The sequence below is a fragment of the Enoplosus armatus genome, chromosome 14, assembly GCF_043641665.1.
Source record: "Enoplosus armatus isolate fEnoArm2 chromosome 14, fEnoArm2.hap1, whole genome shotgun sequence".
In the NCBI taxonomy this organism is placed as follows: Eukaryota; Metazoa; Chordata; class Actinopteri; order Centrarchiformes; family Enoplosidae; genus Enoplosus; species Enoplosus armatus.
The window spans coordinates 2449794-2475486 of NC_092193.1; the positions used below are offsets into that span (position 1 = coordinate 2449794).

Below are 25693 nucleotides of genomic sequence, written 5' to 3' on the forward strand. Positions count from 1 at the left end.
CCATGTTGGCTCCACCCATCTTCAAACTGTAGATCTGAAGGGGAGGGAACAGGGAAATATATGGACAGAGTGGAGCTCGCTGTGTTTGAGAGGAGGAAGAGGAGGGAGGGCTGTTGAAAGGGTTAAGTCATTTGAATTAAACTGCTTTTGTTTGCAAAACATCATAAATGTATTTTTTCCCATCTTGAGCTGAACGATATTTGACAACAAAATCTTTCAGGTGGAAGAAGAGATCTTTAAAATGACTTTTGATTCTCAAAACGTATGAATTCAGCCTCAGTTGGTCCTGATGAGAGTGAAGAGCCACAAGATGGCAGCGTGTTCACAGAGGACGCTGCAGACGCTCCTCCTTCATCAGCACTGTCCTGGTGGTGGTGGTGATGATGATGATGATGATGATGTTATGATGATGATGGTGATGATGATGATGATGATGTTGATGATAGTGATGTTGATGATGATGATGATGATGATGATGATGATGATGATGATGATGGTGATGATGATGATGATGATGATGTTATGATGATGATGGTGATGTTGATGATGATGATGGTGATGGTGATGATGATTATGATGATGATGATGATGATGATGATGATGATGATGGTGATGTTATGATGGTGATGTTATGATGGTGATAATAGTGATGATGATGATGATGATGATGATGATGGTTACGAAGATGGTGATGTTACAATGGTTATGGTGGTGATGATGATGATGATGTTATGATGATGATGATGGTGATGGTGATGTTATGATGGTGATGGTTATGATTGTGACAATGTTGATGATGATGATGATGGTTATGAAGATGGTGATGTTACGATCGTTATCGTGATGATGATGATGATGATGGTGATGTTCTCATGGTGATGGTTATGATTGTGATGATGGTGATGATGATGATGATGATGATGGCGATGACGGTCATGATGATGGTGAGGATGATGGTTATTATGGTAATGATGATGGTTATGATGATGATGATGGTGGTGATGTTATGATGGTGATGGTTATGGTTGTGATGATGATGGTGATGATGATGATGACGGTCATGATGATGTTGAGGATTATGGTCATTATGGTAATGATGATGGTTATGATGATGTTGATGTTCTGATGGTGATGATGATGGTGATTGAGATGGTTATGATGATGATGGTTATGACGGTGATGATGATGGCGATGATGATGATGATGATAGTGATGATGGTGGTGATGATGGTGATGTTATGATGATTATGGTGATGATGATGATGATGATGATGATGATTTTGATGATGATGATGACGTGATTATGGTGATGTTATGATGATGATGATGATGGTGATGATGATGATGATGATGATGTGATGATGAGGATGACGGTCATGATGATGGTGATGGTGATGATGGTGATGGTGATGGTTATGATGATGATGGTTATGACGGTGATGATGATGATGGTGATGACGGTTATGATGATGGTGAGGATGATAGTGATGATTTTGGTGATGATGATGATAGTGATGGTTATGATGGTGATCATGGTGATGGTGGTGGTGATGATGATGATGATGATGGTGATGGTTATGATGATGATGGTTATGACGGTGATAAAGATGGTGATGGTTATGGTTATGATGATAATGATGATGATGGTGATGATGATGGTGATTGAGATGGTTATGATGGTGATGACGGTTATGATGATGATGGTGATGTTATGATGGTGATGATGATGATGGTTATGAAGATGGTGATGTTACGATGGTTATGGTGGTGATGATGATGATGATGTTATGATGATGATGATGATGATGATGATGATGGTGATGTTATAATGGTGATGGTTATGATTGTTATAATGGTGATGATGATGACGGTTATGAAGATGGTGATGTTACGATGGTTATGGTGGTGGTGATGATGATGATGATGATGATGTTATGATGATGATGATGATGATGATGGTGATGGTGATGTTATGATGGTGATGGTTATGATTGTGATAATGGTGATGATGATGATGGTTATGAAGATGGTGATGTTACGATGGTTATGGTGGTGATGATGATGATGATGATGATGATGTTATGATGATGATGATGATGATGATGGTGATGGTGATGTTATGATGGTGATGGTTATGATTGTGATAATGGTGATGATGATGATGGTTATGAAGATGGTGATGTTACGATGGTTATGGTGGTGATGATGATGGTGTTGCTTATGCTGGAGCTGGATGTAGGATATAAAAAAAACGTAATGTTGTGCCTTTGGAAATATTTTTCTTCAACTTTTTTATTTGTAGTTTGGGTGTGCGGAGTTTGAATTGTGCTGCACTCAGCAGGGTGGGCAGGTTGTCTGACTGTACATTATTTGTTTGTTGTCTTTCGTTCCAATCACAGCTGTCAGGAACTCTAATCACGACTGTTTCAGATGCATTTCTACAGCACAGCAGGCTGTTTTGTGGATTGACAGTTTACATCCTGGACGAAATGAGTCACTAGAAGTTTGACTCAAGTCTGGATCAAAACTTTACAACCCAGGATCGTCTGGACCAACATGACAGTCTCATTCTGAAGCTTCATCTTCATGAAAATCAACATAACAATAAATGAAATGACCTCAAGTCCACAACGACACAATATCTGTTCTCTTATGTGTGTCAGGACTGACACAGATAAATCTGTGTAATAAATCCTCTTTATTGACTAAGTGCACAAACAAAATGTTGGTTATAACAAGGAACAAGTGAGAAAACTCTGCTCGTTTCTCTGTGACAAAGATGTTTCAGTGAGGAAAGTTGAAAGGACAGAGACTGACTGACAAACGCTCTTCTGCTCTGAACATGAACACGGTACTTTGTGGTGTTTCAGGAGGAAAACTGCCTCAGTTAAACTCTCATGTTACTTTCACATTTTCTCCATCAGCTTTGTATGATACCCTGGAATGAAGACCAGAAGAAAATACTTTGTTCATGTTTGTTTATTCATGATGTAAACCTTCAGTTTGTTCACACATCCCATCAGTAAAGTCTGTCCAATGATTTCATGTACAGATTCACTTCATCCACACAATCAGTTTGTTTGACCAGAATCTCAGCTATGAAAAAGAAAATAATCAATGATCTCCTTATTGATTATGATCATGATGATTACAGTTTTATAATAACTCATAGTCCCTCATTTATATGTGAACAACAACAACAACAACATTTGGTCTGCCAAACAAATGAATGTAATCGTAATTATAGATTTCTTTACACATTTACAAAAAGAGAACAAAATATCTTCGACACAGGAAGGTCTGGAGCTTTCTCTCTTGAGACTCATGCAGTGGAAGAGAAACAACAACATACAAATACATCAATATAAATATTCAACACACATTTAGAGTCAGAGAAGTTCACATTTTCCTGCAGAGAAACGTCAGTTCAGGTCAACAGAAATCATCATGAGCAGTGATAGCCTCCATGGCTAAACAGACACAGGAAGGAGCGCCACCTAAAGAAACTCAGACATTTACAGAACAACTAATGAGAAGATGGCAAAGTACCATCCATAATGTGTGATTGACAGGTGATCTCTGTGCAGTGAAGAAATGCCACAACAATCAGCTCTCAGCAACAAACAAGGAGACAAAATAAGTTCAAGAGTTAAAAGGCAGAATTTAACAAACTGTCCCTGAAATGACTTCTGACTATTTGACTTTACAGAACTCAGCAGCGTCATTAATGTAATAAAACTGAAGTCCAGCATAGAGAGGCTGAGTGAATGTGGTCTGGACTCTGTTGAGGAGAGTCATGGTTTCAGAGATGCTGTAGAAGGACAGAAAACCTGCACGGTGATCCAGGTACACTCCTACTCTGGAGGACGGAGGACCTGAGACGGGAGTTTGGACATTGTTGTACCAAAAGTTATAACTGTTTATGTGACAATATAACGCCCAAGATTTGTCATTGAATCCAAATCTACAATGATTCCAGCTCGCTGCTCTGCTGATATTCTTGTATGCGACTGCTACCTTAACTCCTTTCCCGCTCCACTCCACCTCCCAGTAACAACGTCCAGTCAGACTCTCTCTACTCAGGACCTGACAACATGTTGTGAATCTTTCTGGGTGACTAGAATAAGACTGATGTTGACTCATTGCTGTTCCTTTTCTGTTCCCCTCAGTTAATAACAGCTTTGTGTTTGCTGTGTTTGGATCCAGTGTGATTTCACGTGAATATTTTAAGAACTCAGCTCTGGTCTTGGGCTCTGGTTGTGGCAGTGAAACATCCACTTCAGTCACTCTCAGTGAGATGTTTGTCCTTTTCTCCCTCAGAACGTCCTGTAGTTGATCTCTGACTTCTGACAGAGCTGCTGTCACATCCTCAAAGTATCTCAGAGGACGGATATTGATGCTGGATGAGTCTGTAGACTCTCTGACTCGTGACAGGGAGGGGTAGTTGTGTAGAAAGTGGTTGTGATCCTCTGTGTGTGAGAGCTGCTTCAGCTCAGCGTCTTTCCTCTTCAGCTCAGTGACCTCCTGCTGCAGCTTCTCCTGAAGCTCTTTGACTCGACTCACTTCAGTTTCCTGCTTGGATCTGACCTGCTGCTTCACATCAGAGCTTCTTTTCTGGATGAGACGGATCAGCTCAGTAAAGATCTTCTCGCTGTCCTCCACTGCTTTATCAGCAGAGCGATTGATAGCCTCCACCTGCTGTTGAAGCAGCTTCACATCTTTCTCTCTGTCCGGGATTCTCTGCTGGATGTTTTGTCGACTCACCTCGAGCTCTCTCTGCCTCTCAGTCCTTTCTGCTGCAGCTGAGACTGTGTCGTGGCCTTTATGTTCATCCACAGAGCAGAGATAACAGATACACTGCTGATCAGTACGGCAGAACATCTTCATCACCTCATCATGACGAGGGCAGATGTTCTCCTGGAGCTTCTCGGAGGGCTCCACCAGCTTGTGTTTCTTGAATGGAGGTACATCATAATGAGGCTGAAGGTGTTTCTCACAGTAAGAGACCAGACAGACCAGACAGGACTTGAGGGCTTTCAGTTTTCTCCCAGTGCAGAAATCACAGGCCACATCTTCAGGTCCAGCATAGCCGTGATCAGCAGGAGTAGCTTGGAGTCCAGTCTTCTTCAGTTCCTCCACTAAAACTGCTAACGTGGTGTTTTTCACCAGGACAGGCCTCGGTGTGAAGGTCTGCCTACACTGAGGGCAGCTGTGGGTTTTCTTCTTGTCCTCTTCATCCCAGTGGGTTTTAATACAGCTCATGCAGTAGCTGTGTCCACAGGGAATAGTCACCGGATCCTTCAGTAGATCCAGACACATCGAACAAGAGAAGGTTTCCCGGTCCAGCTGAGCTCCTTTCTGCGCCATTTCACCTCTCAGTCGCAGCGACTGTCTGAGTTTCACTTTCTTAGAAGTGAAAGTAGTTTGAGCTCTGATCTAAACAGCATGTGTCTCTGCAGTGAATGGGGCCTGTCAGCTCCGTCACTTCACCACCATGTTGGCTCCACCCGTCTTCAAACTGTAGATCTGAAGGGGAGGGAACAGGGAAATATATGGACAGAGTGGAGCTCGCTGTGTTTGAGAGGAGGAAGAGGAGGGAGGGCTTATCAAGCTCTGACTCAGTCCAGGAAGAGGAGCGGTTTGAGAGAGATACTGTGTGTTTAACACTTGTTTACAATAGAGCCCATTTCCCATTTAAAACACTGGTCACTTCAGCTGTTAGGAGGTGAACTCCTCTTTGAATCGGAGGCTTTGGAGATGGCTCCCCAGTTTTCAACATTACTGAGTTGTCCACATGATTTTCTCCATATCCTTCTTCTTAAATCGAATCATATATTCTAAATGTCCGTCACTGCAGCTGAAATGTTGGATTTGCTGTTGTTGCGGTAGGTTGAGCTGAAAGTTCCCCACCCGAGTGTCGATGCAGGTACCGGACGAGACCTCCACTCAGCCAAAAAACGTTGCAACCTGCTCAGTGTTGTTGTGTCTTCACCTTTTTTTCCATCTGATTTATCTGTTTGAGGTTTGCTGTTCATGTTCCTCAGCTTTCATGACTTCCTCTCCTGAGAAATAAATGTACAAATAATTTTCTTTTGGGCTTTTTTGTTGTTGTTTTTGGGGAGTTTAGGACAGAAGCAGAGGCTCTACTGGAATCACAGTTAAGTTTTTTTTATGTGTGTTTCAGAGCGAGTTTTCTGGCACATACAGGATATTAACATGCGCAGATTGAGATGTCTGTTCAAACCATTTGATCACATGTGGACTGCATTTTGATGTGGCAAAGAAAACCAATAACTGTGCCATTATACAACTGTTGTTTTTGTCTTGACTGGGCAGTTTAACCTGTACATAGCTGAGCGCTTGCCATCTCGGGCTTTTAGTTTTTTGTTTTTATTTTAAGATGTGATTTTCTTGTTACTGAAAGTCCATCAAAGACTTCTCACATCTGGAGAAACCTACAATGTGACACCACTGACTGTAGGAGCGGTTTCCGTGCATTGTAACTTGCGGTGGATCCGTGCCGAGGTCGAGGCACGTTTGACCTCAAACTTTGAGACGTAACACAGACGCTGATTACAAACTGGGCATCCCTGAACTGTGAATGTGTGCATGTGTGGAATAAATAAATGTACCACCCAGAAATCCAGACCGATGCAAAGGTGACTCTTTCTGAAGTGCGGTACCTCAGACTGGACGGTACCGCTTTCGAAGGGTTCTCTCAATTTTGGCGGTAAGACGGCCGCGAGTTCTGCACGGCTCTCCTGCATCGCCGGCATTAACGCGAACGCTCTCGTGGCGTTTTGAGGAGCTCCTTTCTCTCATGGACTTCTACGTGGAGCGTCACACCTCATATCAGCCTGTCGGTCGCCTCAGCTCTCAGTCTCCTCCTTCCTTTTCGCCCGTTTTGACAGTGCCATTGTTTTGTTTTTTTCCCCTCAAGGGTTGCATCTTGTCGTAAAAATGGACCCCCTTGTGGTTGTGTTTTATTTTCAAAGACATAATAACGAATGCACAGCAACTGACTGGAACAAGACTCGATCTCTTTATCAACTCACTGTGGTTTAACTCATTAACACCATGCTACGCTAACAGCTGTGGACAATCGATGACTCCATCGCGTTGGGGTTTGGACAGATCATTTTTGCCTAACGACACCTTTAACAGATGTGGAATGGAGGTTGCGTTCAAGAGGGCTTCTTTTTTTGTTTTTGTTTTGATTTTTTTCTTCTTCTTTTTTTGGGTCTATTCTTCCATCGAGACTGGAATCAAGCGTACGTGTCAGCTATAGATAATTTAAGTTACTCTGTGTCATGATGTAAAACTGTCTAATTTGGAGAAAAAAATGTAGCTTACTGAAAAATAAAGATTTAGGCACTGTTGAGGAGCCACTGTGTCGTTTGTGGCTTTTTATGAGCAGTTCTGTGAAAAAATGTTAATGTTTTTTAATTTAGTAGATTTGCGTGTTTTCTCTTGACCAATTTTAGAAGTTTGTTTGTATATGATTGAAATGAATATGGAACATAATTATACATATAAACAGCAGTCCATACATTCAAGAGTTCAAGGTTCACATTGTGTTCAGTACATTCAGGCTCGCACTAACAACATTAAATGCTTGGAAAGTACATAATATGATGCAGTTACAAAACAGGGATTGTTAATATTCATAACATGTTCAGTAGTGCATCATGAGTATCTGCATATGTAAACACGTACAATTTAAAAGCGCTAGCCAAAGTGGTGCTTTCAGCTAAATGCTAATGTTAGCAGGTATAATATTCATCTTATTTTAGTGTGTTAGCATGCTAACATTTGCTAATTAACACCCAACACAAAGTGCAGCTTAGGTTGATGTGATTACAATCCATCCTGAAGAGAACATAAATGTTCCGAGTTTCAAGCAGTAAATGTGAATATTTCAAAAGTAGAACATTTTCAGGAAGTAGCTGGATATTGGCACCGTTACAGAAAAGAACACATTTCCTTGTTTTAAACTTGGGACCAAAATAAGCAACAAGACAAGTAACCGCAGCCTACACATGACATGTACCGCTAATGTACACATGTTCACTGAGGGAAGCTCAGAGATGCATGTTCTGAACCACAACTGTCGACCGAGTGGAGGAGCTTTAACCTCCTCTACATCCCTGGTTAGCAGGATGACGGCGCCCTCTTGTGTTCAGTTTTCACATTTCAGTTGTTCACCTGCTGTGATGTTCACTGCAGAAAGACATGTCCAAACTTCATCAGCTGGCAGCTTTAAACAACATCAGTAAAGAGAGATTTAAATACAGGTAATATCACTCCGAGTCAGTTTGTTCACAGGAGTCACACCCTGTAACACTGATGCTGCATTCAGGTCACACGGGAAAGATGGTAGAGAAGAGTTTCCAAGGCACAAACAAAATGTTGGTTATAACAAGCAACAAGTGACAGAAAACTCTGCTCGTTTCTCTGTGACAAAGATGTTTCAGTGAGGAAAGTTGAAAGGACAGAGACTGACTGACAAACGCTCTTCTGCTCTGAACATGAACACGGTACTTTGTGGTGTTTCAGGGGAAAACTGCCTCAGTTAAACTCTCATGTTACTTTCACATTTTCTCCATCAGCTTTGTATGATAAACTGGAATGAAGACCGGAAGAAAATACTTTGTTCATGTTTGTTTATTCATGATGTAAACCTTCAGTTTGTTCACACATCCCATCAGTAAAGTCTGTCCAATGATTTCATGTACAGATTCACTTCATCCACACAATCAGTTTGTTTGACCAGAATCTCAGCTATGAAAAAGAAAATAATCAATGATCTCCTTACTGATTATGATCATGATGATTACAGTTTTATAATAACTCAAAGTCCCTCATTTATATGTGAACAACAACAACAACAACATTTGGTCTGCCAAACAAATGAATGTAATCGTAATTATAGATTTCTTTACACATTTACAAAAAGAGAACAAAATATCTTCGACACAGGAAGGTCTGGAGCTTTCTCTCTTGAGACACATGCAGTGGAAGAGAAACAACAACATACAAATACATCAATACAAATATTCAACACACATTTAGAGTCAGAGAAGTTCACATTTTCCTGCAGAGAAATGTCAGTTCAGGTCAACAGAAATCATCATGAGCAGTGATAGCCTCCATGGCTAAACCGACACAGGAAGGAGCGCCACCTAAAGAAACTCAGACATTTACAGAACAACTAATGAGAAGATGGCAAAGTACCACCCATAATGTTTGATTGACAGGTGATCTCTGTGCAGTGAAGAAATGCCACAACAATCAGCTCTCAGCAACAAACAAGGAGACAAAATAAGTTCAAGAGTCAAAAGGCAGAATTTAACAAACTGTCCCTGAAATGACTTCTGACTATTTGACTTTACAGAACTCAGCAGTGACTCCAACATCTGAAAACCGAAGTCCAGCATAGAGAGGCTGAGTGAATGTGGTCTGGACTCTGTGGAGGAGAGTCATGGTTTCAGAGATGCTGTATAACGACAGAATGCCTGCACTGTGATCCAGGTACACTCCTACTCTGGAGGACCGAGGACCTGAGACGGGAGTTTGGACTCTGTTGAAACAAAAGTTATAACTGTTTTTGGCACATCTTAACGCCCAAGATTTGTCATTATATCCAAATACACATTCATCTGACCTCCCTGCTCTGCTGATACTCTTGTATGCGACTGCTACGTTAACTGCTGTCCCGTTCCACTCCACCTCCCAGTAACAACGTCCAGTCAGACTCTCTGTACTCAGGACCTGAAACCATGCAGTGAATCTGTCTGGGTGACTAGAATAAGACTGTTGTTTTCTCATTGCTGTTCCTTTTCTGTCCCCCTCAGATAACAACAGCTTTGTGTGTGCTGTGTTTGGATCCAGTGTGATTTCACGTGAATATTTTAAGAACTCAGCTCTGGTCTTGGGCTCTGGTTGTGGCAGTAAAACATCCACTTCAGTCACTCTCAGTGAGATGTTTTTCCTCTTCTCTCTCAGAACTTCCTGTAGTTGATCTCTGACTTCTGACAGAGCCGCTGTCACATCCTCAAAGTATCTCAGAGGACGGATATTGATGCTGGATGAGTCTGTAGACTCACTGAGTCGTGACAGGGAGGGGTAGTTGTGTAGAAAGTGGTTGTGATCCTCTGTGTGTGAGAGCTGCTTCAGCTCAGCGTCTTTCCTCTTCAGCTCAGTGACCTCCTGCTGCAGCTTCTCCTGAAGCTCTTTGACTCGATTCACTTCAGTTTCCTGCTTGGATCTGACCTGCTGCTTCACATCAGAGCTTCTTTTCTGGATGAGACGGATCAGCTCAGTGAAGATCTTCTCGCTGTCCTCCACTGCTTTATCAGCAGAGCGATTGATAGCCTCCACCTCCTGTTGAAGCAGCTTCACATCTTTCTCTCTGTCCTGGATTCTCTGCTGGATGTTTTGTCGACTCACCTCGAGCTCACTCTGCCTCTCAGTCCTTTCTGCTGCAGCTGAGACTGTGTCGTGGCCTTTATGTTCATCCACAGAGCAGAGATAACAGATACACTGCTGATCAGTACGGCAGAACATCTTCATCACCTCATCATGTCGAGAGCAGATGTTCTCCTGGAGCTTCTCGGAGGGCTCCACCAGCTTGTGTTTCTTGAATGGAGGTACATCATAATGAGGCTGAAGGTGTTCCTCACAGTAAGAGACCAGACAGACCAGACAGGACTTGAGGGCTTTCAGTTTTCTCCCAGTGCAGAAATCACAGGCCACATCTTCAGGTCCAGCATAGCCGTGATCAGCAGGAGCAGCTTGGAGTCCAGTCTTCTTCAGTTCCTCCACTAAATCTGCTAACGTGGTGTTTTTCACCAGGACAGGCCTCGGTGTGAAGGTCTGCCTACACTGAGGGCAACTGTGGGTTTTCTTCTCGACCTCTTCATCCCAGAAGCTTTTAATACAGCTCATGCAGTAGCTGTGTCCACAGGGAATAGTCACCGGATCCTTCAGTAGATCCAGACACATCGAACAAGAGAAGGTTTCCCGGTCCAGCTGAGCTCCTTTCTGCGCCATTTCACCTCTCAGTCGCAGCGACTGTCTGAGTTTCACCTTCTTAGAAGTGAAAGTAGTTTGAGCTCTGATCTAAACAGCATGTGTCTCTGCAGTGAATGGGGCCCGTCAGCTCCGTCACTTCACCACCATGTTGGCTCCACCCGTCTTCAAACTGTAGATCTGAAGGGGAGGGAACAGGGAAATATATGGACAGAGTGGAGCTCGCTGTGTTTGAGAGGAGGAAGAGGAGGGAGGGCTGTTGAAAGGGTTAAGTCATTTGAATTAAACTGCTTTTGTTTGCAAAACATCATAAATGTATTTTTTCTCATCTTGAGCTGTATGATATTTGACAACAAAATCTTTCAGGTGGAAGAAGAGATCTTTAAAATGACTTTTGATTCTCAAAACGTATGAATTCAGCCTCAGTTGGTCCTGATGAGAGTGAAGAGCCACAAGATGGCAGCGTGTTCACAGAGGACGCTGCAGACGCTCCTCCTTCATCAGCACTGTCCTGGTGGTGGTGGTGAGGATGATGATGATGATGATGATGATGATGATGATGATGTTATGATGATGATGATGGTGATGATGATGATGATGATGTTATAATGATGATGGTGATGTTGATGTTGTTGATGATGATGATGATGATGGTGATGATGATGATGATGATGATTATGTTGTGATGATGATGGTGATGTTGATGATGATGATGGTGGTGATGATGATGATGATGATGATGATGATGTTATGATGATGGTGATGGTGATGTTATGATGGTGATGGTTATGATTGTGATAATGGTGATAATGATGATGGTTATGAAGATGTTGATGTTACGATGGTTATGGTGGTGATGATGATGTAGGATATAAAAAAAACGTAATGTTGTGCCTTTGGAAATATTTTTCTTCAACTTTTTTATTTGTAGTTTGGGTGTGCGGAGTTTGAATTGTGCTGCACTCGGCAGGGTGGGCAGGTAGTCTGATTGTACATTTTTTGTTTGTTGTCTTTCGTTCCAATCACAGCTGTCAGGAACTCTAATCATGACTGTTTCAGATGCATTTCTTCAGCACAGCAGGCTGTTTTGTGGATTGACAGATTACATCCTGGACGAAATGAGTCACTAGAAGTTTGACTCAAGTCTGAATGAAAACTTTACAACCCAGGATCGTCTGGACCAACATGACAGTCTCATTCTGAAGCTTCATCTTCATGAAAATCAACATAACAATAAATGAAATGAACTCAAGTCCACAACGACACAATATCTGTTCTCTTATGTGTGTCAGGACTGACACAGATAAATCTGTGTAATAAATCCTCTTTATTGACTAAGTGCACAAACAAAATGTTGGTTATAACAAGTAACAAGTGAGAAATCTCTGCTCGTTTCTCTGTGACAAAGATGTTTCAGTGAGGAAAGTTGAAAGGACAGAGACTGACTGACAAACGCTCTTCTGCTCTGAACATGAACACGGTACTTTGTGGTGTTTCAGGAGGAAAACTGCCTCAGTTAAACTCTCGTTACTTTCACATTTTCTCCATCAGCTTTGTATGATACCCTGGAATGAAGACCAGAAGAAAATACTTTGTTCATGTTTGTTTATTCATGATGTAAACCTTCAGTTTGTTGACACATCCCATCAGTAAAGTCTGTCCAATGATTTCATGTACAGATTCACTTCATCCACACAATCAGTTTGTTTGACCAGAATCTCAGCTATGAAAAAGAAAATAATCAATGATCTCCTTACTGATTATGATCATGATGATTACAGTTTTATAATAACTCATAGTCCCTCATTTATATGTGAACAACAACAACAACAACATTTGGTCTGCCAAACAAATGAATGTAATCGTAATTATAGATTTCTTTATACATTTACAAAAAGAGAACAAAATATCTTCGACACAGGAAGGTCTGGAGTTTTCTCTCTTGAGACACATGCAGTGGAAGAGAAACAACAACATACAAATACATCAATATAAATATTCAACACACATTTAGAGCTCAGAGAAGTTTACATTTTCCTGCAGAGAAAAGTCAGTTCAGGTCAACAGAAATCATCATGAGCAGTGATAGCCTCCATGGCTAAACAGACACAGGAAGGAGCGCCACCTAAAGAAACTCAGACATTTACAGAACAACTAATGAGAAGATGGCAAAGTACCATCCATAATGTTTGATTGACAGGTGATCTCTGTGCAGTGAAGAAATGCCACAACAATCAGCTCTCAGCAACAAACAAGGAGACAAGATAAGTTCAAGAGTTAAAATGCAGAATTTAACAAACTGTCCCTGAAATGACTTCTGACTATTTGACTTTACAGAACTCAGCAGTGACTCCAAAATCTGACAACCGAAGTCCAGCATAGAGAGGTTGAGTGAATGTAGTCTGGACTCTGTGGAGGAGAGTCATGGTTTCAGAGATGCTGTAGAAGGACAGAATACCTGCACGGTGATCCAGGTACACTCCTACTCTGGAGGACCGAGGACCTGAGACGGGAGTTTGGACTCTGTTGTACCAAAAGTTATAACTGTTTGTGTCACATCTTAACGCCCAAGATTTGTCATTATATCCAAATCTACATTCATCTGAGCCCCCTGCTCTGCTGATACTCTTGTATGCGACTGCTACATAAACTCCTCCTCCTCTCCACTCCACCTCCCAGTAACAACGTCCAGTCAGACTCTCTTTACTCAGGACCTGCCAACATGCAGTGAATCTGTCTGGGTGACTAGAATAAGACTGTTGTTCGCTCATTGCTGTTCTTTTTCTGTTCCTCTCAGATAATAACAGCTGTGTGTTTGCTGCGTTTGGATCCAGTGTGATTTCACGTGAATATTTTAAGAACTCAGCTCTGGTCTTGGGCTGTGGTTGTGGCAGTAAAACATCCACCTCAGTCACTCTCAGTGAGATGTTTGTCCATGTCTCTCTCAGAAAATCCTGTAGTTGATCTCTGACTCCTGAGAGAGCTACTGTCACATCCTCAAAGTATCTCAGAGGACGGATATTGATGCTGGATGAGTCTGTAGACTCACTGAGTCGTGACAGGGAGGGGTAGTTGTGTAGAAAGTGGTTGTGATCCTCTGTGTGTGAGAGCTGCTTCAGCTCAGCGTCTTTCCTCTTCAGCTCAGTGACCTCCTGCTGCAGCTTCTCCTGAAGCTCTTTGACTCGACTCACTTCAGTTTCCTGCTTGGATCTGACCTGCTGCTCCACATCAGAGCTTCTTTTCTGGATGAGACGGATCAGCTCAGTGAAGGTCTTCTCGCTGTCCTCCACTGCTTTATCAGCAGAGCGATTGATAGCCTCCACCTCCTGTTGAAGCAGCTTCACATCTTTCTCTCTGTCCTGGATTCTCTGCTGGATGTTTTGTCGACTCACCTCGAGCTCTCTCTGCCTCTCAGTCCTTTCTGCTGCAGCTGAGACTGTGTCGTGGTCTTTATGTTCATCCACAGTGCAGAGATAACAGATACACTGCTGATCAGTACGGCAGAACATCTTCATCACCTCATCATGTCGAGAGCAGATGTTCTCCTGGAGCTTCTCGGAGGGCTCCACCAGCTTGTGTTTCTTTAATGGAGGTACATCATAATGAGGCTGAAGGTGTTCCTCACAGTAAGAGACCAGACAGACCAGACAGGACTTGAGGGCTTTCAGTTTTCTCCCAGTGCAGAAATCACAGGCCACATCTTCAGGTCCAGCATAGCCGTGATCAGCAGGAGCAGCTTGGAGTCCAGTCTTCTTCAGTTCCTCCACTAAAACTGCTAACGTGTTGTTTTTCACCAGGACAGGCCTCGGTGTGAAGGTCTGCCTACACTGAGGGCAGCTGTGGGTTTTCTTCTTGTCCTCTTCATCCCAGTGGGTTTTAATACAGCTCATGCAGTAGCTGTGTCCACAGGGAATAGTCACCGGATCCTTCAGTAGATCCAGACACATCGAACAAGAGAAGGTTTCCCGGTCCAGCTGAGCTCCTTTCTGCGCCATTTCACCTCTCAGTCGCAGAGACTGTCTGAGTTTCACCTTCTTAGAAGTGAAAGTAGTTTGAGCTCTGATCTAAACAGCATGTGTCTCTGCAGTGAATGGGGCCCGTCAGCTCCGTCACTTCACCACCATGTTGGCTCCACCCATCTTCAAACTGTAGATCTGAAGGGGAGGGAACAGGGAAATATATGGACAGAGTGGAGCTCGCTGTGTTTGAGAGGAGGAAGAGGAGGGAGGGCTTATCAAGCTCTGACTCAGTCCAGGAAGAGGAGCGGTTTGAGAGAGATACTGTGTGTTTAACACTTGTTTACAATAGAGCCCATTTCCCATTTAAAACACTGGTCACTTCAGCTGTTAGGAGGTGAACTCCTCTTTGAATCGGAGGCTTTGGAGATGGCTCCCCAGTTTTCAACATTACTGAATTGTCCACATGATTTTCTCCATATCCTTCTTCTTAAATCGAATCATATATTCTAAATGTCCGTCACTGCAGCTCCGTCTCACTACTGCTCATGTTTGTCTTTCCATGTTTCCACAATTTATTTTGAGTATAAGTTGTTGGAGTAATAAGTCCATGTATTCTTTGAGGCAGTTATTCAGACTATAATAGTTCATTAAGATTGTCTGTGTTACTGACAGAAATGCAGATGAAATAAGGCACTGTGTTCACTGTTTCTTTACATCCTGGTGTTGTTGTCAGAGTAAACTATGACTTGACAGGAGGGAATCTGTACTTTTAACATTGATGACAGGGTAATCAGTTCCATCCTTCCAGAGCCTCTTCACATCAGGACAAAGCCATAACATGTGCATGAGTGTGTCAACCTCTGATACAGTCTGCGTCCTTTTTTTTAATCTACATGGTGTTAGATAAGCTCTGTGTAACATTTTCAGGTGAATTATCTCACACCTCACACAGTTGGACTCCTGTGTTGTAGATTTCAGGATATCTTCCCATTGAGCTGTGGTTTGGAGCACTCCCATGTTCTCTGATATTTATCTCAATATCTTTCTATCACCACCATTTGCAATGTGTCTTTTTGAAGCTGTTGAAAGGGTTAAGTCATTTGAATTAAACTGCTTTTGTTTGCAAAACATCATAAATGTATTTTTTCCCATCTTGAGCTGTATGATATTTGACAACAAACTCTTTCAGGTGGAAGAAGAGATCTTTAAAATGACTTTTGATTCTCAAAACGTATGAATTCAGCCTCAGTTGGTCCTGATGAGAGTGAAGAGCCACAAGATGGCAGCGTGTTCACAGAGGACGCTGCAGACGCTCCTCCTTCATCAGCACTGTCCTGGTGGTGGTGGTGATTATCATGATGATGATGATGATGATGATGACGGTGATGATGATGGTGATGACGGTTATGATGATGATGATGATGGTGGTGATGATGATGATGATGATGATGGTGGTGATGATGATGATGATGTGATGATGGTGGTGATGATGGTGATGATGATGATGATGATGATGATGGTGATTTTATGATGGTGATGGTTATGATTGTGATAATGGTGATGATGATGATGGTTATGAAGATGGTGATGTTACGATGGTTATGGTGGTGGTGATGATGATGATGATGATGTTATGATGATGATGATGATGGTGATGGTGATGTTATGATGGTGATGGTTATGATTGTGATAATGGTGATGATGATGATGGTTATGAAGATGGTGATGTTACGATGGTTATGGTGGTGATGATGATGGTGTTGCTTATGCTGGAGTTGGATGTAGGATATAAAAAAAACGTAATGTTGTGCCTTTGGAAATATTGTTCTTCAACTTTTTTATTTGTAGTTTGGGTGTGCGGAGTTTGAATTGTGCTGCACTCGGCAGGGTGGGCAGGTTGTCTGATTGTACATTTTTTGTTTGTTGTCTTTCGTTCCAATCACAGCTGTCAGGAACTCTAATCACGACTGTTTCAGATGCATTTCTTCAGCACAGCAGGCTGTTTTGTGGTTTGACAGATTACATCCTGGACGACATGAGTCACGAGAAGTTTGACTCAAGTCTGAATGAAAACTTTACAACCCAGGATCGTCTGGACCAACATGACAGTCTCATTCTGAAGCTTCATCTTCATGAAAATCAACATAACAATAAATGAAATGAACTCAAGTCCACAACGACACAATATCTGTTCTCTTATGTGTGTCAGGACTGACACAGATAAATCTGTGTAATAAATCCTCTTTATTGACTAAGTGCACAAACAAAATGTTGGTTATAACAAGCAACAAGTGAGAAAACTCTGCTCGTTTCTCTGTGACAAAGATGTTTCAGTGAGGAAAGTTGAAAGGACAGAGACTGACTGACAAACGCTCTTCTGCTCTGAACATGAACACGGTACTTTGTGGTGTTCCAGGAGGAAAACTGCCTCAGTTAAACTCCCATGTTAGTTTCACATTTTCTCCATCAGCTTTGTATGATACCCTGGAATGAAGACCAGAAGAAAATACTTTGTTCATGTTTGTTTATTCATGATGTAAACCTTCAGTTTGTTCACACATCCCATCAGTAAAGTCTGTCCAATGATTTCATGTACAGATTCACTTCATCCACACAATCAGTTTGTTTGACCAGAATCTCAGCTATGAAAAAGAAAATAATCAATGATCTCCTTACTGATTATGATCATGATGATTACAGTTTTATAATAACTCAAAGTCCCTCATTTATATGTGAACAACAACAACAACAACATTTGGTCTGCCAAACAAATGAATGTAATCGTAATTATAGATTTCTTTATACATTTACAAAAAGAGAACAAAATATCTTCGACACAGGAAGGTCTGGAGCTTTCTCTCTTGAGACACATGCAGTGGAAGAGAAACAACAACATACAAATACATCAATATAAATATTCAACACACATTTAGAGCTCAGAGAAGTTCACATTTTCCTGCAGAGAAACGTCAGTTCAGGTCAACAGAAATCATCATGAGCAGTGATAGCCTCCATGGCTAAACAGACACAGGAAGGAGCTCCACCTAAAGAAACTCAGACATTTACAGAACAACTAATGAGAAGATGGCAAAGTACCACCCATAATGTTTGATTGACAGGTGATCTCTGTGCAGTGAAGAAATGCCACAACAATCAGCTCTCAGCAACAAACAAGGAGACAAAATGAGTTCAAGAGTTAAAATGCAGAATTTAACAAACTGTCCCTGAAATGACTTCTGACTATTTGACTTTACAGAACTTTGCAGTGTTTCCAGAAAAGGAGTAAAACCAAAGTCCAGCATAGAGAGGCTGAGTGAATGTGGTCTGGACTCTGTGGAGGAGAGTCATGGTTTCAGAGATGCTGTAGAAGGACAGAATACCTGCACTGTGATCCAGGTACACTCCTACTCTGGAGGACCGAGGACCTGAGACGGGAGTTTGGACTCTGTTGAACCAAAAGTTATAACTGTTTTTGGTACAATCTAACGCCCAAGATTTGTCATTGTGTCCAAATACACATTCATCTGACCTCCCTGCTCTTCTGATACTCTTGTATGCGACTGCTACGTTAACTCCTGTCCCGCTCCACTCCACCTCCCAGTAACAACGTCCAGTCAGACTCTCTCTGCTCAGGACCTGACAACATGCTGTGAATCTTTCTGGGTGACTAGAATAAGACTGATGTTGACTCATTGCTGTTCCTTTTCTGTTCCCCTCAGATAATAACAGCTTTGTGTTTGCTGTGTTTGGATCCAGTGTGATTTCACGTGAATATTTTAAGAACTCAGCTCTGGTCTTGGGCTCTGGTTGTGGCAGTAAAACATCCACTTCAGTCACTCTCAGTGAGATGTTTGTCCATGTCTCTCTCAGAACGTCCTGTAGTTGATCTCTGACTTCTGACAGAGCCGCTGTCACATCTTCAAAGTATCTCAGAGGACGGATATTGATGCTGAATGAGTCTGTAGACTCTCTGAGTCGTGACAGGGAGGGGTAGTTGTGTAGAAAGTGGTTGTGATCCTCTGTGTGTGAGAGCTGCTTCAGCTCTGCGTCTTTCCTCTTCAGCTCAGTGACCTCCTGCTGCAGCTTCTCCTGAAGCTCTTTGACTCGACTCACTTCAGTTTCCTGCTTGGATCTGACCTGCTGCTCCACAACAGAACTTCTTTTCTGGATGAGACGGATCAACTCAGTGAAGATCTTATCGCTGTCCTCCACTGCTTTATCAGCAGAGTGATTGATAGCCTCCACCTGAAGCAGCTTCACATCTTTCTCTCTGTCCTGGATTCTCTGCTGGATGTTTTGTCGACTCACCTCGAGCTCTCTCTGCCTCTCAGTCCTTTCTGCTGCAGCTGAGACTGTGTCGTGGCCTTTATGTTCATCCACAGAGCAGAGATAACAGATACACTGCTGATCAGTACGGCAGAACATCTTCATCACCTCATCATGTCGAGAGCAGATGTTCTCCTGGAGCTTCTCGGAGGGCTCCACCAGCTTGTGTTTCTTTAATGGAGCTACATCATAATGAGGCTGAAGGTGTTCCTCACAGTAAGAGACCAGACAGACCAGACAGGACTTGAGGGCTTTCAGTTTTCTCCCAGTGCAGAAATCACAGGCCACATCTTCAGGTCCAGCATAGCCGTGATCAGCAAGAGCAGCTTGGAGTCCAGTCTTCTTCAGTTCCTCCACTAAAACTGCTAACGTGTTGTTTTTCACCAGGACAGGCCTCGGTGTGAAGGTCTGCCTACACTGAGGGCAGCTGTGGGTTTTCTTCTTGTCCTCTTCATCCCAGTGGGTTTTAATACAGCTCATGCAGTAGCTGTGTCCACAGGGAATAGTCACCGGATCCTTCAGTAGATCCAGACACATCGAACAAGAGAAGGTTTCCCGGTCCAGCTGAGCTCCTTTCTGCGCCATTTCACCTCTCAGTCGCAGCGACTGTCTGAGTTTCACCTTCTTAGAAGTGAAAGTAGTTTGAGCTCTGATCTAAACAGCATGTGTCTCTGCAGTGAATGGGGCCTGTCAGCTCCGTCACTTCACCACCATGTTGGCTCCACCCGTCTTCAAACTGTAGATCTGAAGGGGAGGGAACAGGGAAATATATGGACAGAGTGGAGCTCGCTGTGTTTGAGAGGAGGAAGAGGAGGGAGGGCTGTTGAAAGGGTTAAGTCATTTGAATTAAACTGCTTTTGTTTGCAAAACATCATAAATGTATTTTTTCCCATCTTGAGCTGAACGATATTTGACAACAAAATCTTTCAGGTGGAAGAAGAGATCTTTAAAATGACTTTTGATTCTCAAAACGTATGAATTCAGCCTCAGTTGGTCCTGATGAGAGTGAAGAGCCACAAGATGGCAGCGTGTTCACAGAGGACGCTGCAGACGCTCCTCCTTCATCAGCACTGTCCTGGTGGTGGTGGTGATGATGATGATGATGATGATGATGTTATGATGATGATGGTGATGATGATGATGATGATGTTGATGATGGTGATGTTGATGATGATGATGATGATGATGATGGTGATAATGATGATGATGATGATGATGATGTTATGATGATGATGGTGATGTTGATGATGATGATGGTGATGGTGATGATGATTATGATGATGATGATGATGATGATGGTGATGTTATGATGGTGATGGTTATGATTGTGATAATGGTGATGATGATGATGGTTATGAAGATGGTGATGTTACGATGGTTATGGTGGTGATGATGATGATGATGATGTTATGATGATGATGATGATGATGGTGATGGTGATGGTGATGTTATGATGGTGATGTTTATGATTGTGATAATGGTGATGATGATGATGGGTATGAAGATGGTGATGTTACGATGGTTATGGTGGTGATGATGATGGTATTGCTTATGCTGGAGCTGGATGTAGGATATAAAAAAACGTAATGTTGTGCTTTTGGAAATATTTTTCTTTAACTTTTTTTATTTGTAGTTTGGGTGTGCGGAGTTTGAATTGTGCTGCACTCGGCAGGGTGGGCAGGTTGTCTGATTGTACATTTTTTGTTTGTTGTCTTTCGTTCCAATCACAGCTGTCAGGAACTCTAATCACGACTGCTTTAGATGCATTTCTTCAGCACAGCAGGCTGTTTTGTGGATTGACAGATTACATCCTGGACAAAATGAGTCACTAGAAGTTTGACTCAAGTCTGAATGAAAACTTTACAACCCAGGATCGTCTGGACCAACATGACAGTCTCATTCTGAAGTTTCATCTTCATGAAAATCAACATAACAATAAATGAAATGAAATCAAGTCCACAACGACACAATATCTGTTCTCTTATGTGTGTCAGGACTGACACAGATAAATCTGTGTAATAAATCCTCTTTATTGACTAAGTGCACAAACAAAATGTTGGTTATAACAAGCAAAAAGTCAAAAAACTCTGCTTGTTTCTCTGTGACAAAGATGTTTCAGTGAGGAAAGTTGAAAGGACAGAGACTGACTGACAAACGCTCTTCTGCTCTGAACATGAACACGGTACTTTGTGGTGTTTCAGGAGGAAAACTGCCTCAGTTAAACTCTCATGTTACTTTCACATTTTCTCCATCAGCTTTGTATGATACGCTGGAATGAAGACCAGAAGAAAATACTTTGTTCATGTTTGTTTATTCAATTCAATTCAGTTCAATTTTATTTATATAGCGCCAAATCACAACAAAGTCATCTCATGACACTTTACAAAATAGAGCAGGTCTAGACCGACTCTTTATAATGTTATTACAGAGACCCAACAGGTCCCACCATGAGCAAGCACTTTGGCGACAGTGGCAAGGAAAAACTTCCTTTTAAGAGGCAGAAACCTTGAGCAGAACCAGACTCTAGGTGGGCGGTCATCTGCCTCGACCGGTTGGGTTTTAGGGAGAGAGAGAGAGAGAGAGAGAGAGAGAGAGAGAGAGAGAGAGAGAGAGACAGAGACAGAGAGATAGACATAGAGACACAGATACAGACAGACAGACAGACAGACAGACAGATAGGTAGGCAAAGATGTATGGCAGCACTAACAGTAGAAATAGCTGTAATATTAGCTGAGATTAATAATAGGAGCTTTAATAGTGACAGAACTACGACTAAACATAATAACTGTAGTGATGAGAGTCAGGCAGGCCCATGGCGGCAGCAGCACCCAGGCGTACCAGGACCACGATCCACAGCGACCTACGAGTCGACAAAGCACAAAGAAACTCCGGGGAAGAAATAAAGTTAGTAACATGCATTGGACTGTGATGAATGTGCAAAGATGAAGAGGGAGAGGAGGAAAGCTCAGTGCATCATGGGAAGTCCCCCGGCAGTGTAGGCCTATAGCAGCATAACTAGGGGGCTGGTCCAGGCAGGCCTGAGCCAGCCCTTAACTATAAGCGTTATCAAAAAGCAAAGTTTTAAGCCTACTCTTAAAAGTAGAGAGTGTGTCTGCCTCCCGGACCCAAACTGGGAGCCGATTCCACAGGAGAGGAGCTTGATAGCTGAAGGCTCTGGCTCCTGTTCTGCTTTTGGAGACTCTAGGAACCACAAGCAGCCCTGCATTCTGGGAGCGGAGTGCTCTAGTGGGGTAATAAGGTACTATGAGCTCTTTAAGATATGATGGTGCCTGACCAGTAAGAGCTTTCTAGGTGAGGAGAAGGATTTTAAACTCTATTCTAGATTTTACAGGGAGCCAGTGCAGAGAAGCTAATACAGGAGAAATATGATCTCTTTTCCTGGTTCCTGTCAGTACACGTGCTGCAGCATTCTGGATCAGCTGGAGAGTCCTCAGGGACTTATTGGGACAGCCTGATAATAAGGAATTCCAATAATCCAGCCTAGACGTGACAAATGCATGGACTAATTTTTCTGCATCTGTTTGAGACAGGATCTTCCTGATTTTTGCAATATTACGGAGGTGAAAAAAGGCAGTCCGTGAAGTTTGTTTTACGTGGGAGTTAAAGGACATGTCCTGATCAAAGACAACTCCGAGATTCCTCACGGTGGCGCTGGAGGCCAGGGCAATGCCAATGTTTAACTTTGGTTGAATTAATTTAAGTGGTCGGGGGGCAGACACAGTCATTATGGGGTTTTGGGTGGGTAACTGCTCTAATGGAAGCGCAGAGAAGCGTGTAGGACTGCGACTCTGCCTCCTGGTCTGGACTCTGGGTTGTCACGGTTTTGGTTCACTAATAAAGTCGGTCAGATTTCTAGATATGAGAGCCGCTCCATCCAAAGTGGGATGAATGCCGTCTCTCCTCATCAGACCAGGTCTCCTCCAGAAAGTCCGCCAATTATCTACGAAGCCCACATCGTTTGCTGGACACCACCTCGACAGCCAGCGGTTGAATGATGACATGCGGCTAAACATGTCATCACTGGTAAAATTGGGAAGGGGCCCAGAGAAAACTACGGAGTCCGACATAGTTTTTGCAAACGTACACACCGACTCCACGTTAATTTTAGTGACCTCCGATTGGCGTAACCGGGAGTCATTACCGCCGACGTGAATAACAATCTTACTGTATTTACGCTTATCCTTAGCCAGCAGTTTTAAATTTGATTCAATGTCGCCCGCTCTGGCCCCAGGAATGCATTTCACTATGGTCGCTGGTGTCGCTAACCTCACGTTTCTGACTATGGAGCTGCCAATTACCAGAATCTGCTTCTCAGCGGGTGTGTCGCTGAGTGGGGAGAATCTGTTAGAAACATGAAGTGGTTGGTGGTGAGCCGTGGGCTTCTGCCGAGGGCTATGCCTCCTTCGGGTAGTCACCCAGCCTCCCTGGCTTCCCGGCTGCTCGGGAGCTGCCGGGGGACGGCTAGCAGGAGCTACACTGAGTCGGTCCGCACCGGCTACTGGGGGTTGGCTGACTACAGCCGTCTCCATGGTGCGGAACCGGGCCTCTAACTCGCTGAGCCTCGCCTCCAGCACGCTAAATAAACTACATTTATTACATTTACCATTATCGCTAAAGGAGGCGGGGGAATAGCTAAACATCTGACACACCGAGCAGGACAGAGCAGGAGAGCGAGAAGGAGAGCGAGAAGGAGAGAGAGAAGCCATCGCTAGCTGCTAAGCTAATGTAACGGACAGAATAGTGTGTAAACAACTGTGAGATTAGCGAAAAAGTCGCTAAAGAAGGAGAGAACTATCAGTGTTAAGCAAAACTAATGTACGTTTAAGTTTATTCATGATGTAAACCTTCAGTTTGTTCACACATCCCATCAGTAAAGTCTGTCCAATGATTTCATGTACAGATTCACTTCATCCACACAATCAGTTTGTTTGACCAGAATCTCAGCTATGAAAAAGAAAATAATCAATGATCTCCTTACTGATTATGATCATGATGATTACAGTTTTATAATAACTCATAGTCCCTCATTTATATGTGGACAATAACAACAACAACAACAACAACATTTGGTCTGCCAAACAAATGAATGTAATCGTAATTATAGATTTCTTTATACATTTACAAAAAGAGAACAAAATATCTTCGACACAGGAAGGTCTGGAGTTTTCTCTCTTGAGACACATGCAGTGGAAGAGAAACAACAACATACAAATACATCAATATAAATATTCAACACACATTTAGAGCTCAGAGAAGTTCACATTTTCCTGCAGAGAAACGTCAGTTCAGGTCAACAGAAATCATCATGAGCAGTGATAGCCTCCATGGCTAAACAGACACAGGAAGGAGCGCCACCTAAAGAAACTCAGACATTTACAGAACAACTAATGAGAAGATGGCAAAGTACCACCCATAATGTTTGATTGACAGGTGATCTCTGTGCAGTGAAGAAATGCCACAACAATCAGCTCTCAGCAACAAACAAGGAGACAAAATAAGTTCAAGAGTTAAAACACAGAATTTAACAAACTTCATGATGATGAAGATGGTGATGATGACGATGATGATGTTATGATGATGGTGATGGTGATGATGATGATGATGTTATGATGATGGTGATGGTGATGTTATGATGGTGATAATAGTGATGATGATGATGATGATGATGATGATGATGATGATGGTTATGAAGATGGTGATGTTACAATGGTTATGGTGGTGATGATGATGATGATGTTATGATGATGATGATGATGATGATGATGGTGATGGTGATGTTATGATGGTTATGATTGTGACAATGGTGATGATGATGATGATTATGGTTATGAAGATGGTGATGTTACGATGGTTATGGTGATGATGATGATGATGGTGATGTTCTCATGGTGATGGTTATGATTGTGATGATGGTGATGATGATGATGATGATGGCGATGACGGTCATGATGATGGTGAGGATGATGGTTATTATGGTAATGATGATGGTTATGATGATGATGATGGTGATGATGGCGATGACGGTCATGATGATGGTGAGGATGATGGTTATTATGGTAATGATGATGGTTATGATGATGATGATGGTGATGATGTTATGATGGTGATGGTGATTGAGATGGTTATGATGATGGTGAGGATGATGGTTATTATGGTAATGATGATGGTTATGATGATGATGATGGTGATGATGTTATGATGGTGATGGTGATTGAGATGGTTATGATGATGATGGTTATGACGGTGATGATGATGGCGATGATGATGATGATGATGGTGATGATGGTGGTGATGATGGTGATGTTATGATGGTTATGGTGATGATGATGATGATGATGATGATGATGATGATGTGA

At 42.5% G+C, this 25693-nt stretch overlaps 4 protein-coding genes across 4 annotated transcripts; all 4 read right to left on the reverse strand.

Moving 5' to 3' along the window:
- Positions 1-3693: 3693 nt before the first annotated feature.
- Positions 3694-5392, reverse strand: LOC139297001 (tripartite motif-containing protein 16-like). The gene has a single exon (XM_070919580.1). The coding sequence runs from the start codon at positions 5365-5367 to the stop codon at positions 3694-3696; it is 1674 nt and encodes a 557-aa protein (XP_070775681.1). The 5' UTR covers positions 5368-5392.
- A 3986-nt stretch (positions 5393-9378) lies between these two features.
- On the reverse strand, positions 9379-15026 carry LOC139296322 (uncharacterized). Its single transcript, XM_070918681.1, has 2 exons — positions 13362-15026; positions 9379-11088 (listed from the first exon to the last, which is right to left on the reverse strand). The coding sequence occupies exons 1-2, from the start codon at positions 15024-15026 to the stop codon at positions 9379-9381; spliced, it is 3375 nt and encodes a 1124-aa protein (XP_070774782.1).
- A 3204-nt stretch (positions 15027-18230) lies between these two features.
- LOC139296020 (tripartite motif-containing protein 16-like) lies at positions 18231-19926 on the reverse strand. The gene has a single exon (XM_070918273.1). It carries the CDS (start codon positions 19899-19901, stop codon positions 18231-18233), a length of 1671 nt encoding a protein of 556 aa, XP_070774374.1. The 5' UTR covers positions 19902-19926.
- A 3259-nt stretch (positions 19927-23185) lies between these two features.
- On the reverse strand, positions 23186-23995 carry LOC139295988 (uncharacterized; the record flags this gene model as incomplete). Its single annotated transcript, XM_070918228.1, has 1 exon — positions 23186-23995. A coding segment is annotated over one exon (810 nt), but the record flags the coding sequence as incomplete, so codon positions are not given.
- Positions 23996-25693: the final 1698 nt, after the last annotated feature.

Excerpts from the sequence above, each read along its gene's own strand:
- LOC139297001 (XM_070919580.1), bottom strand. The coding sequence starts at position 5,367 with ATGGCGCAGAAAGGAGCTCAGCTGGACCGGGAAACCTTCTCTTGTTCG.
- LOC139296322 (XM_070918681.1), bottom strand. The coding sequence starts at position 15,026 with ATGGCGCAGAAAGGAGCTCAGCTGGACCGGGAAACCTTCTCTTGTTCG. Across the intron at positions 11,089-13,361 it reads TCACTGCTGAGTTCTGTAAA|GTGAAACTCAGACAGTCGCT; the intron begins GTCAAATAGTCA and ends ACTTCTAAGAAG.
- LOC139296020 (XM_070918273.1), bottom strand. The coding sequence starts at position 19,901 with ATGGCGCAGAAAGGAGCTCAGCTGGACCGGGAAACCTTCTCTTGTTCG.